Raw genomic sequence first — 14,907 nt, 5'->3', positions numbered from 1 at the left:
CTAGGAAGCCCTTCTTTTAAAGCATTAAAGTGCTCCTATCAAGTGAAAAACTCTGCCTATTCACCAAAAGCCCCAAGAACACTGTCTTCATTTGGAATTTAAACATAACAGACTTATTTATAGTACATTTCTTTAAATCGCTCTGCTTTTGCTTCTTTTAAAAGAACTCACATAAATTAAAACATACAAGTTGACTACTCACTACTTCAGAAAACTGCTCCAGAGGACAGCCAGTGCAAAAAAAGTGACTGACTTTAAAACTAAAATTCCAACACACAAGATAAGCAGAACCTAGCCTGTGTGGACTGACATTACGGAGCCCCCAGCACAGCTCTGGGGTCCCTTACCCGCCTCACGGTGACTGAGAAGCACTTCCCACAGGCCATGCAGTTCTGTACTTCATTGTCTTCTGCCCACTTCCTGTTTAACGCTTGCGTGTGTTTGATCTGTGTTTAAAAACAGTTGATACATTAGACTATATAACATTTTACACAATGATGAGCTGGTTATTTGTTGCAGGTATTTACAAAATTTTGACTTTATGCTATATGAAACAAAATTTTAAAGTCAGAAATACTATTCCATTTGTCAGACTAGCTACATTCATAAATCTGAATGACAAAACAAAATTAAATAAATTTTATTTTTCAGAGGCTCTAGCAATTTTAAAGTTGTGGAAATTTTACATTTGTTGTGCTATCAACAGCAAATTTTCCCTCATGATCACTTCACTTTCTGTTCACTTTTGCTTTTGCTGGCTCACCTGCCACACACCCCCCGCCCCTGCTTGAGGTCTTGATTTATAGTCCAGGCTGACTTCCAACTTGAAGTGATCTCCTTGCCTCTTCCTATGTAGTGCAAGATTTAAAGATCTGCATCACCATACCTGGCCTGTGATCATTTCCTTAAATATCTACCAACTTATTTATTTATTCCTTTGTTTCCCTGAATTTTTAAAATTTCTTTCTCTGTGATAGTCTTAGAACAATGTCACTCTCAAACAAGAGGTCTCTGGAACAACTACCTTTTTATCTTTTAGGTAATTACTCATAAAATCTACAGACTATCTCTACAAGGACAGTTGCCTTATTCATGGTTCCTGACCCTGGAACACAGCCACCAGGGCATGGCCTCCATGAGTGTAGCTGCAGTAATAAGGCTTGTTGTATAAATAATGTACATAGTTTCAGGCTCCTCCCATGAGAAAAGTCTTCCTGGCCAAGGTTAATCACTCCTAGGTAATCAGAGACTGCAGGAGTACAGGAGGTGAGGGTGTGGCTAATGTCTTAGCCACACGGTAAACACTGAGATCTCCAGGACAGTCCTCAAGGCTATGGGAAAGAACTCTAAAAACATGAGTTCAAAATATGTAATTTCTCAACTATGCAAAATATAAGAAGGCAATATGGATCCTATAAGGGTCTTCACAGATTTAAAAGAACAGAGGCAGCTGCACTATGAGCCAGCTTGTCAGAAAGACACTAAGGAAGGAGATAAAGAGATTGAGGGAGAGGTGATTACAGGGAAGGTTCCACCCAGACAAATTTACAAAGGCAGGCAGAGCTCTGAATTCTTTTGTAATGTTAAATGTATTTGCGGTCCAGGGAGTAAAATGCAGATTCAAGAGGTGGTCTGGAAGAGAAGATTGAATTGATATGTAAAAAAAAGACTGGGCTTTTGGTCTGCAAGAGAGGAGCTAGAAGAGAAGATGGAGGGGGTTGTTTTGTTTTTGTTTTTTCTATGGAGAGCTGAGCTGTCTAGAGATCTCTGAAGAGTGAACATAGCTCTTTTAGAATTTTTCCAACAGGATTTCTTACCTTGGTCAGAAATCCCAAGAATTACTCAGAGAACAAACACAGCTCTTGTAGAATTTCTTCTAGCAGTTATCATAGAGAACTGCTTGAAGAACTAACACAGCTCTTGTAGAATGTTTTCTGGCTTTCTGATTATGATCAGGAAATCCAAGAATTACTTCTAGAATTTTTCTAATAGGATTTCTGACTTGGTTGGAAATTTTTTTATAACAGCTTTTCTGACTCTGGTTAGAAAACCCATGAGCTTTTAAAAGTTCTCTCCCAGGAGAAAACTTTTAGAATTTTTACTAGCAGAGAGCTATCTCAAGCAGAGAGATCTCTTTTGAGCAGAAAGCTAGCTGTATCAAGAGAGCTGTCTTGAGCAAACTACAGAGCCAAGAGCTATCTATAGAGAGCTGTCTTAGAAAACCATCTTGAACAGACCATAGGCTGTCAGCTTGGACCCACGATTTGACTTCAAGTCATTTGTTTTGCTGCTCCCAGACATCCCTTCTCTCGGGACCCTTGACAGGCAGATGCTGGTCTTCAGCAGACAGTATTTATCTGAAAACATTTACTAAGAATGAGTTTCACTGTCCTTTTGGTTTTCTCTGTGTTATTCAATACTAGAGAAGGAACCCAGGTCCTTGCATATGACAGGCAAGTTCTCTACCACTGAGCTACATCCTTGACTCTGAAGGTTTTTCCTAAAGGTAAAAGTATATTTTCACTGAGAGAGAACCTGGAAGAAAGTACCAGAATCACCAGGTACCTTACCTGGAGGGATTGGTTTTCTCTGCCCAGCTCTTGCACAGCTGCAGTCGTGTTATCCAGCTTTCTTTGCAACTCTAGGACTTTGGTCTGAAGCTTTTCTATTTCACCTTCTCCTTTAAGACATCTTACAAAATAGATTGCAAAGACAATGTTAATATTTAAGAAATCATTAAAAGCCGGGCAGTGGTGGCACACGCCTTTAATCCCAGCACTTGGGAGGCAGAGGGAGGCGGATTTCTGAGTTCGAGGCTAGCCTGGTCTACAGAGTGAGTTCCAGGACAGCCCCGGCTATACAGAAAAACCGTGTCTTGAAAAAACAAAACAAAAAAAAAATCATTAAAGACCTTTCTGGAATAGAAGTAATGGAATATTTTGGTAATTTTAAACATAATACATTAAATTCAGCTATTTAATTTCTTTTAAAGTCTGATTTTCTTAATGGCTACTTACATACCTGAAGGGGTTACACACTTTCATCAATTTTTGGTCTAGTTGGAAAAAGTGGACAATATTTCTATTATTTATAATAGATACAAACTAATTTTTTTATTTTTTGGCTTTTTTTCCCAGAAAGCGATTCTCTGTGTAACCCTGGCTGTCCTGAACCCACTCTGTTGACCAAGGTGGCCTAGAACTCAGAGATCCGCCTGCCTCTGCCTCCTGAGGGCTGGAACTAAAGGTGTGCCTGCACTACTACCACCACCACCCTCATGCCCAACAAGTACTAATTTCAGACATCAATCACCTCTCTAGTAGTGCTCTTCTTTCGTCTTGATTATTCTGAACAGTTGCTTCTAGGACAGCAATTTCACCCCGTAAGTCATCCGTTTGCTTCTCAAGCTCACTAACTCTCCGCTGACTAGACTGCCACTCCTTCTTCACAGTACCCAGGTTTTCATTTAATGTTGTGACCTGCATGGTAAGCTTAGCCTCATTTTCTTCATGTTTCTTCATTCCTGCTTCCTTTTCTTTTATTTCAGAATGCTAAGAAAAAATAGGGAAAGAGAAGTTATTATATAAGTGGTACAAAATAATATTTCTACTCACTGAAATCAAAGCAGCAAAGATATAGGAAGGAGGCAGGAGAACATTTTTTTCTCATACACTAAGATCCTAATTTTCTAAACCAAACGAGTAATTTAAATAGGCTTGATCAAAATCTGTGATGCAGAAATGAGGGTCAGCAAGGTTCTCAGTAGACAGAGATGATGTGACACAATTCGAGATTCTTCTGTGTGCCAGGACTGGGAAAGATGTACATGGTAGGAGAAATAAGATGTCCTGTCGACAAAGCTAGGCTCTCTTGTCTCAGTGCATCCTCCCTCCTCTTTCCAACCTCTGAAGGAATCTCAGGTCTCAGTTTAAACTTAAAATTGAAGAAATCTCAGGTCTCAGTTTAAACTTAAAAATTAACTTCCCCAGAGACACATCCCAGGAGAAGCACATTCTAAAGACTTACATACACATTCCAGAAGAAGGGCCCAAGATAAGAGGATTAAAGGGTATCAGGAAGCTGGGCCCTTAGCTTCAGAACCTCAGACTTGCTCTACATCTTTGTGTCTCTTGTCCCTTCACCCTTCTGCCCCCTTCCCTAGGGTCTCGTTGAATCCCATCAGGCTGGGGCACTTAGCTAACACTCATTGTTATAAGATAATGTGCAAATCTGAGTTACCTAGAAACCGGGTGTGGGAGTGGCTGTTTGAGATCAGCCTTTGTGGTTATTATCTAAGAAGTGATTGTAAAACTGCCCTCTTGAGCTCTGTGAAAATGCGTATGAAAACTGCTCTTAGCTTTAGCTCGGGGTTCCTCTAGCCTGCGTGCTCAGGGGAATCCCAGTGCACTGGTTATCAATAAACCTCTTGCTTTTGCATCGAGTCCTCTGTCTGTGAGTGTTTCTGTGGGAGCGCATCCCCCCCCCCCCTTTAGATCTTAGGGTCCAACACCACCAGAGCTATAATGCAAACCTCCAGATCAGCTAGAGCATTCTGCAAAGCTATCTGGTGAGATTGAAGTCAGTTCAATAAAGGAAAGCCAGATGCTTCCTATGAGGAAAACAGTGCAGGGAAGGAAAAGCAGGCTTCAGTCACTGTAATTCCAACCCAAAGTTTCTGTTGCCAGTTTTCACCCATTTCACTCAGTCTCTAGGTAGAAAAATCCTACTGGAGTGATTCAAAGCTCTACTTTAAACACATCTCCTGCTATTAAGTTAATTCACTGACCAGCTTCGCTTCCTTCTCAGAAAACTCTTCATTCCGCTTCTCTTCCTCTTTCTTCGCCTGCTCTCTCATCAGCTGCTGACTTTCCTTCTCCTGCTCAAGAGCTGCCTTCAGGGAGTCCAGTTTGCCCTGAAGTTCTAATTTCTGCTGAATCAAAAGCTGTTTGGCATCCTTGAGATTTGTTACTTCCTGTTGAAAAAAAAGCCAGAAAGAAATCATCCCTATGTACAGGGTAATTTTCTGTTAACTCAACACAAGGGAAGAAGGAATCTCAATGAAGAAAACGCTACCACCAGCTGGCTTGTGGGAAACCTGAGAGGTATCTTCTTGACTGATATGGGTGTGCCCAGCTGACTGTGGGACCACCCCTGGCCTAGTGTCCTGGGTGCTATAAGAAAGCAGACTGAGCACAGCACTACACAGCACGTCAAGGCTTCTGCTTCAGTTCTGGCTGCCAGGTTCCTGCCTTGACTTTCCTCAGTGATAGAATGTGACCTGAGAATTACAAAATGAAACAAACCCTTTCCTCTCCAGGTTGCTTTTGGTCATGGTGTTTTATCACAGCATGTGATAGACAGAAAGCACACTAAGACAACTTTTAATCAATATGTCAAATGACAGTTGAAGTTCCTACAACTTTTCACAACACCGGATATAAGTGAGTCTGTAAGTTCAATATTTCAAACCACTTATTTTACATGCAAGATATTTACTTCCTGTTCACTAATAATTTCACTGAGGTGATGTTCTATATGCCCATGTTTTAATTACATCATCTGAAACCCATCTCTACACCTTTCTTTCAGTTTGCTCACTTATCATGTGTTTACTGGATACTCATTTAGTCATCAAACATAGTATTTATTATGTTGTGAGTATAAACTGACTTACAGAGTCACACACAGACTGGAAGAACAAAGAACCTGAGACAAATTGTGAGGTGAAAGACGAGTATGCCATAGATAGAAAGGCTATCTATCAGGGGAGCCCCAGAGAGAGCACCCGAGCTTTCTTGTGAAACACATAACACTTTACAAATCACATAGTACAGAGCTTCTGCAACCAACACCAGATATGTTTCTAAGGGATAAAATGCTAAGCCAGAAGATTAAATCTAAAGTCCTACATGTTTGCAAACTATTACTTATAAACAGAACTGTCTAAATCAGTGTCCCACTTCATCATTACAATCTAAGCTTACTCTGCAGCTGCTTTGCCTTATTCAGTAATCAGAGAATGAATGTAGGTTTCAATATGGGTTTGGATATCATGCAATAAAGAGCACTCTGGCCATAGTATTTGTCAAAAATAGAAAAATAACTTGTCTAGTGCATAGTGGGTTCTTTCTCAGTCTCTTTTATTTAATACACATAAGTGTAAAGGACAAAACCACAACAGATGAGAGGGAAAGACATGGTATCAACCTACCTTTATGCTTTCTTGTTTGTGGGACTTGAGTTCTTCATTGAGCTTAGTAATTTCTTTTTCTTGTCTACATTTAATTTCCTCCATCTCTGCCAATTTAGACTTTTCAGTTACCAGTTCTTTTTCCTTCACTGACTGTAGAGAAATCATAAATAAATATAAAGCACCCACTTTTTTGAAAGTTAGTGTGCTAAAATGTTGGTGTTTATGACTCTGCTCGCACCTCTCTCCTGAGGTTAGCTAGAGCAGACTGTGTATCTTCCTTCCTGTTTACCTTGATAATGTCAATACTGACATTAAATAGTTTCAGTAAATACTACAAAGTGAACAGTACCTAGAAGAGCGAGGCTACTGAGAAGTATAGCAATACGACTCATTTTTACAACTTCTATTACTATTACTGCTTTTATATAAAGTTCTCTGTTTTGAGTTGACTTTTCAATGTATAGTTTATAAATATATAAAATTTAAAAAAATTCAGTCATCTACTCTGAGTAGTTGACACTATAACAAGATGAGCTTAAATCCTTGCAGTTAAATACCAATTCGATATCGTATGTCAGAACTGTTTACATTTGAGCCATAAATCATGAATCCCATCCCAGCTTCACAATCCCCACTTCTAAAAAGACAATTTATAATTAAAGGGAATTCCAGTTTGGAATATAACAAAGTTCTATGGCATGAAAAACATGCTTATAAAAGTCAGCAAACGCAGTATGAACTGGATAGACAGACACCACAGGCAGTAGTGATGAGACACAGGACCTCCAAGGACTGCACACAGTCTCAAAGTCTCAGTTCCTCAGGGAGCCACTGAGTCATTAGGGGGGTTGAGAGGCTGGTCTCCAAGTCTAGAGTCTGAGGTGAGGTAGAGAAGAGGTACCTTTTCCCTCTGAGCATCCTGAAGGGCTTTACTCTGCTCCTTCAACAGCTCCTCTTTCTTTGCCAAGTCCTGCTCCAAAGTAGCTTTGGTGGCCTGCAGTTCTTGAATTGATTTGTTTTGGTTTCCAATTTGATTTCTGTTTGAAATCAAGTCTTCTTGTGCCAGAGTGAGCTTCTCTTCTACAGACTTACAAAAAATTATTTCCTCAAATTATTATGATTAGTAAATTTCAAAAACAGTAACAGTTAATAAAAGCACAATAGCAAACAGTAAATAACCGCATGTCAATGTTGAGGATATGCTCTGGCTATCACTGTATGTGAACAGTGAAGTGGGTAGTTACACAAACCTACATGGTAGCCTACTCCATACCTGGGCTATCTGGTATAGCCGAATGCCTTTAGGCTACAAACTTATACAGTAAATCAAAGCAGTAAATACTATAGGTAGGTACAATACTAGGATGAATATTTATATAAATGAGCTTAGATAAATGTAGAAATAATCAGAAAAAGATACTAGGCAATAGGATCTTTTCAGCACAATTAGGATCTTAAGAGACTAAAGCTGCTGGGCCTAGTGGCATACACCTTTAATCCCAGCACTCTTGAGCCAGAGGCATGTGGCTCTCTGTGAATTGGTTGTCAGCCTGGTCTACATAGCACATTCCAAGTCAGCCAAAGCTGCTTAGTGAGAAATTGTATCAGGAGAGGGTTGATGGGGAGGGGGAAGAGGGATGGGGATGGGGGTAGGGGGAAGGAAAGACAACGCTTAAGGTTTCCTAAATAATCTAAAACCATTCACTGAGTATTTATTTACTTATAATAGGAAGGAATATCAGGTAAGTAACAACTATATCAAATATATCTAGAGAACACATATATAGTTGGAGAAAAGACCAGTGGAGAAATGAAAGAAAACAATTTAAAAAGAAATACAGTTAAGCCTTTTGGCTGGGGTAGACTACTAATTGGTCTGTTCCTGTGAAGACACCATATCCTGACCCATCCTAGAGGAACCACTATACTCAGAGCAGCGGAGGATGCACTGAATTCAGAGCAGCTGAGGAAGCTGGACTACCAGGAGCTCTAACTCTGCCAGGATCATAGGATTTCAGGATCCTAGAGATAGCCTGAGTCCCAGGAGCTCTTCCACCCAGGAGCTCAGGATCACACAATCACAGAGACAGCTGGACTTTGAGGAGTTCTGACACAACCAAGATAACAGGAAAAACAGGCTCCAATCAGAGACAGTGAGTGCAGGTAGCACTAGAGATAAGCAGATGTCAAAAGGCAAGCGTAAGAACATAGCAACAGAAACCAAAGTTACCTGGCATCATCAGAACCCAGTTCTCCCACCATAGCAAGTCCTGGACACCCCATCACACCAGAAAAGCAAGATTCAGATTTAAAATAACTTCTCATGTTGATGATGAAGGAACTTAAGAAGGACATAAATAACTCCCTTAAAAATGGTAAACAGGTAGAAGCCCTTAAAGAGGAAACACAAAAAATCCCTTAAAGAATTACAAGGAAACACAACCAAACAGGTGAAGGAATTAAACAAAACCATCCAGGATCTAAAAATGGAAGTAGAAACAATAAAGAAATCACAAAGGGAGACTACCCTGGATATAGAAAACCTAGGAAAGAAATCAGGAGTCATAGATGCAAGCATCACCAACAGAATACAAGAGATAGAAGAATCTCATGTTCAGAAGATATGGAAAACATTGACACAACTGTCAAAGAAAATGCAAAATGCAAAAAGCTCCTAACCCAAAACATCCAGGAAATCCAGGACACAATGAGAAGATCAAACCTAAGGATAATAGGTATAGAAGAGAGTGAAGATTCCCAACTTAAAGGGCCAATAAATATCTTCAACAAAATTATAGAAGAAAACTTCCCTGACCGAAAGAACTAGATGCCCATAAACATACAAGAAGCCTATAGAACACCAAATAGAATAGACCAGAAAAGAAATACTTCCCATCACATAATAATAAAAACACCAAATGCACAAAACAAAGAAAGAATATTAAAAGCAGTAAGGGGACAATGGTAAGTAACATATAAAGGCAGACCTATCAGAATTACACCAGACTTCTCACCAGAGACTATAAAAGCCAGAAGATCCTGGACTGACATCATACAGACCCTAAGAGATCACAAATGTCAGCCTAGACTATTATACCCAGCAAAACTCTCAATTACTGTAGATGGAGAAACCAAGATATTCCATGACAAAACCAAATTTACACAATATCTTTCCTCTAATCCATCCCTACAAAGGATAATAGATGGAAAACTCCAACACAAGGAAGGAAACAACAACCTAGAGAAAGCAAGAAAGTAATCATTCAACAAACCCAAAGAAGATAGCCACACAAACATAATTCCACCTCTAATAACAAAAATAACAGGAAGCCACAACCATTTTTTCGTAATGTCTCTTAACATCAATAGACTCAATTCCCAAATAAAAAGACATAGACTAACAGACTGGATACATAAACAGGACCCAGCATTTTGCTCCATACAGGAAATGTACCTCAGTGACAAAGACAGACAGTACCTCAGAATAAAAGGCTAGAAAATTTTTTCCAAGCAAATGGTCCCAAGAAACAAGCTGGAGTAGCCATTCTAATATCGAATAAAATCGACTTTCAACCAAAAGTTATCAAAAAAGATAAGGAAGGACACTTCATACTCATCAAAGGAAAAATCTACCAAGATGAACTCTCAATTCTGAACATCTATGCTCCAAATGCAAGGGCACCCACATACATAAAAGAAACTTTACTAAAGCTCAAAACACACATTACACCTCACACAATAATAGTGGGGATTTCAACACCCAGACTCTCAGCAATGGACAGATCATGGAAACAGAAACTAAACAGAGACATAGTGAAATTAACAGAAGTTAAGAACCAAATGGATTCAACAGATATCGATAGAACATTTCATCCTAAAACAAAAGAATATACCTTTTTCTCAGCACCTCATGATACCTTCTCCAAAATAGACCATATAATTGGTCACAAAACAGGCCTCAAATGATACAAGAAGATTGAAATAATCCCTTGGACCCTTGGACTGAACAACACTCTACTCAATGATAACTTGGTCATGGAAGAAATAAAGAAAGAAATTAAAGACTTTTTAGAATTTAATGAAAATGTAGGCACATTATACCAAAACTTATGAGACACAATGAAAGCAGTGCTAAGAGAAAACTCATAGCATTAAATGCCTACAAAAAGAAACTGGAGAACGCATACACTAGCAGCTTGACCACACACTTGAAAGCTGTAGAACAAAAAGAGGCAAATATACCCAAGAGGAGTAGATGGCAGAAAATAATCAAACTCAGGGCTGAAATCAACCAAGTAGAAACAAAAAGAACTATACAAAGTATCAACAAAACCAGGCGCTGGTTCTTGGGAGAAAATCAACAAGACAGATAAACCCTTAGCCAGACTAACCAGAGGACACAGAGACAGTATCCAAATTAATAAAATCAGAACTGAAAAGGGAGACATAACAGAAACTGAGGAAATTCAAAAAATCATCAGATCATACTACAAAACCCTATACTGGAAAATCTGGAAGAAATAGACAATTTTCTAGAGAGGTACCAGGTACCAAAGTTAAATCAGGAGCAGATAAACCATCTAAACAGTCCCATAACCCCTACAGAAATAGCAGCAGTCATTAAAAGTCTCCCCCCCCCAAAAAAAAAAAACAACCCAGGACCAGATGGTTTTAGTATAGAATTCTATCAGACCTTCAAGGAAGACCTAATACCAATTCTCTTCAAACTATTCTACAAAATAGAAACAGAAGGAACACTACCCAATTCGTTCTATGAAGCCACAATTACACTTATACCTAAAGGACACAAAGACCCAACAAAGAAAGAGAACTTCAGACCAATCTCCCTTATGAATATTGATGCAAAATTACTCAATAAAATTCTCACAAACTGAATCCAAGAACACATCAAATCAACCATCCATCATGATCAAGTAGACTTTATCCCAGGAATGCAGGGATGGTTCAATATATGGAAATCCATCAAGGTAATCCACTATATAAACAAACTCAAAGAAAAAAAACCACATGATCATCTCACTAGATGCTGAGATAGCATCTGACAAAATTCAACATCCCTTTATGGTAAAAGTCCTGGAAAGATGCGGAATTCAAGGCCCATACCTAAACATAGTAAAAGCAATATACAGCAAACCAGTAGCCAACATCAAACTAAATGGAGAGAAAATTGAAGCAATCTCACTAAGATCAGGGACTATACAAGGCTGCCCACTCTCTCCCTACCTATTCAATATAGTACTCAAAGTCCTAGCCAGAGCAATTAGACAACAAAAGAAAAGTCAAAGGTATACAAATTGGAAAGGAAGAAGTCAAAATATCACTATTCGCAAATGATAGGATAGTATACTTAAGTGACCCCAAAACTTCCACCAGAGAACTCCTAAACCTGATAAACAACTTCAGCAAAGTGGTTGGATATAAAATTAATTCAAACAAATCAGTGGCCTTCCTCTATTAAAAAAATAAACAGGCTGAGAAAGAAATTAGGGAAATGACACCCTTCACAATAGTCACAAAAATATAAAATACCTTGGTGTGCATCTAACCAAGCAAGTGAAAGATCTGTATGACAAGAACTTCAAGTCTCTGAAGAAAGAAATCGAAGATAATCTCAAAAGATGAAAAGATTTCCCATACTCATGGATTGGCAGAGTTAATATAGTAAAAATGGCCATATGCCGAAAGCAATCTACAGAATCAATGCAATCCCCATCAAAATTCTAACTCAATTCTTCATAGAGATAGAAATTTGCAAATTCATTTGGAATAGCAAAAAACCCAGGGTAGCGAAAACTATTCTCAACAATAAAAGAACTTCTAGAGGAATCACCATCTCTGACCTTAAGCTGTACTACAGAGCAATAGTGATTTTAAAAATCTACATGGTATTGGAACACACAGGAAGATCAATGGAATAGAATTGAAAGACCCAGAAATGAACCCACACACCTATGGTCAACTTGATCTTTGACAAAGGAGCTAAAACCATCCAGTGGAAAAACAACAGCATTTTCAACAAGTTGTGCTGGTTCAACTGGAGGTCAGCATGTAGAAGAACGCAAATCGATCCATTCTTATCTCCTTGTACAAAGCTCAAGTCTAAGTGGATAAAGGACCTCCACATAAAACCAGATACACTGAAACTAACAGAAGAGAAAGTGGAGAAGTGTCTCGAATACCTAGGCACAGGGGAAAAGTTCCTGAACAAAACACCAATGGCTTATGCTCTAAGATCAAGAACTGACAAATGGGACCTCATAAAATTGCAAAGCTCCTGTAAAGCCAATAGGACAAAACAGTAACCAACAGATTAGGAAAAGATCTTTACCAATCCTACATCTGATAGATGGCTAATACCCAATAAATACAAAGAACTCAAGAAATTAGACTCCAGACAATCAAATAACCCTATTAAAAATGGGATACAGAGCTAAACGAAGATTTCTCAACTGAGGAAATGCAAATGGCCGAGAAGCACCTAAACAAATGTTCAACATCCTTAGTCATCAGGGAAATGCAAATCAAAACAACCCTGAGATTCCACCTCATACCAGTCAGAAGATCAAAAACTCAGGTGACAGTAGATGCTGGCAAGGATGTGGAGAAAGAGGAACACTCCTCCATTGCTGGTGGGATTGCAAGCTGATACAATCACTCTGGAAATCAGTCTGGCGATTCATCAGAAAATTGGACATAGCATTACCTGAGGACCCAGCTATACCACTCCTGGGCATATACCCAGAAGATGCTCGAACATATAACAAAGACACATGCTCCACTATGTTCATAGCAGCCTTATTTATAGTAGCCAGAAGCTGGAAAGAACCCAGATGTCCTTCAGAAGAGGAATGGATACAGAAAATGTGGTACATTTATACAATGGAGTACTTCTCAGCTATTATTATTGTGGAACTAGAAAATATCATCCTGAGTGAGGTAACCCAATCAAAAAAGAACACACATGGTATGTACTCACTGATAACTGGATATTAGCCCAAAAGCTCTCAGTACCCAAGATACAACTCACAGATCACATGAAGCTCATGAAGAAGAAAGACCAAAGTGTGGATGCTTCAGTCCTTCTTAGAAGGAGTAACAAAATACTCATGGGAGCAAATATGGAGATAAAAGTATGGACCAGAAACTTTCCGGGGACTGCCCAACTTGGGTAACCATCCCATGTGCAGTCACCAAAGGCAGATACTGTTGTGGATGCCAGGAAGTGCATGCTGACAGGAGCCTGATACAGCTGTCTCTTTAGAGGTCTGCCAGAGCCTGACATATACAGAGGCAGATGCTCACAGCTAACCACTGAACTGATCAAGGAGTTCCCAATGGAGGAGTTAGAGAGAAGACTGAAGGAGCTGAAGGGGTTTGTGGCCCCATGAGAGCAACAATACTAACCAAACAGAGGTCCCAGGGTCTAAACCACCAGCCTGGGAGCACACAGGGACGGACCCAAGGCTCTAACTGTATATATGTAGGGGAGGATGACCTTGTTGGGCATAGGTGGGAGAGGAGGTCCTTGGTTCCATGAAGGCTGGATGCCCCAGTGTGGGGGAATTCGAAGGCGGGGAGGTGGGAGTGGGTGGGCTGGTGGGGGCACATCCTCATAAAAGCAGGAGGAGGAGAGATGGAATGGGAGTATCTGAGGGGGAATTGGGAAAGAGGATAACATCTGAAATGTAAATAAATAAAATATCCAATTTAAAAAAAAAAAAAACAAAGAAAAAAAGAGAAAGAAATACAGTTGAATGCTACATATGTACACACATACATTTTCGAGGATCACTGACCTGACCTGGTAAACACCTTGATAAACAAGACAGAGTTTTCTTATAGGGGGATATTTCACAGCTGTCAATCTCATTCATTCAGTAAACTTAGCCTTTTATGTAACTCTGTTCTGACCAGCTATAGGCCTGTCCTGAGCCTCTGTCTCCGTGGTATAAGTGACGTAGTTAATATCACAGTTACTGATGCTCTAAGTCCCTCATGTGGTGGTGAACACATACACTTTGAATTACTATGGAACCCAACCTTTGGCTGAGTTGTGAAGGAGTTTCTAGACTAGGATAATTCAGGCAGAGAGACCCACCCTAAATGTGGGCACCATTCCATGGTCTGGGGGGGGGGGCCTGGACTGAATGAACAGGAGAGAAGGGAGGCCAGGCAGGATGTCTGTCTCTACAGATACCATGGGACCTGTGGCCTTGAGCTCTACTGCCACAGCTTTCAGTCATGGTGGACATGGTATTCTCACTGTGAGTCAACAACAAACAAACAAACAATGTCTTCCTTCTTCAACTAGTCTCTGTCAGATGTTTTGTAACAACAATGAGGAAGATAACTAATACAAGTGAGGTCAGTTACAATCACAGTTACTGACTGCTCTAAGGCTTAGACGGTTGAGAAACTGAAGTAAAAGGAAAGACTAAGTTTCTGCCTGTTAGGTTACACTTGGGGATATGGTCCTAGGGACAGGAACTGCCACCATCAACTACTTTGGTTGAGGATCTGCAGAGAGTGAGAACTAGCTACCACTCTTCCCCAATTCTTATTGAAGGAGCATTTCCCCTGAAAAGGAAGCCAGGTAATGCAACTCAGGGAAGGACCTCCACCAGGCAGGCTTGTACAGAACACACACTTGTTTTCTATGAATCAGGCAGCCAGTATTAACTGAGTACCCTGCA

General features: G+C 39.8%; 1 protein-coding gene and 1 non-coding gene across 3 annotated transcripts in view; one reads left to right on the top strand and one right to left on the bottom strand.

Annotated features, from left to right (window-relative positions):
• Eea1 (early endosome antigen 1) overlaps positions 1-14,907 on the bottom strand; it is a 116,017-nt gene that overhangs the window by 3,867 nt on the left and 97,243 nt on the right. For both annotated transcript variants that reach the window (XM_028783097.1, XM_028783099.1), the window contains 6 exons: positions 7,095-7,280; positions 6,212-6,343; positions 4,787-4,972; positions 3,313-3,551; positions 2,571-2,691; positions 348-446 (listed from right to left, as the gene is read on the bottom strand). In XM_028783097.1, coding sequence (XP_028638930.1) covers positions 348-446; positions 2,571-2,691; positions 3,313-3,551; positions 4,787-4,972; positions 6,212-6,343; positions 7,095-7,280 — 963 coding nt within the window. The remainder of the gene's footprint in view (positions 1-347; positions 447-2,570; positions 2,692-3,312; positions 3,552-4,786; positions 4,973-6,211; positions 6,344-7,094; positions 7,281-14,907) is intronic.
• On the top strand, positions 1,773-1,835 carry LOC114634525. The gene has a single exon (XR_003713341.1). It is a non-coding gene; the product is annotated as a U7 small nuclear RNA (small nuclear RNA).

Source organism: Grammomys surdaster, unplaced genomic scaffold, assembly GCF_004785775.1.
Source record: "Grammomys surdaster isolate TR1022 unplaced genomic scaffold, NIH_TR_1.0 958, whole genome shotgun sequence".
NCBI lineage: Eukaryota > Metazoa > Chordata > Mammalia > Rodentia > Muridae > Grammomys > Grammomys surdaster.
This window is presented reverse-complemented; position numbering and strand designations above follow the sequence as displayed.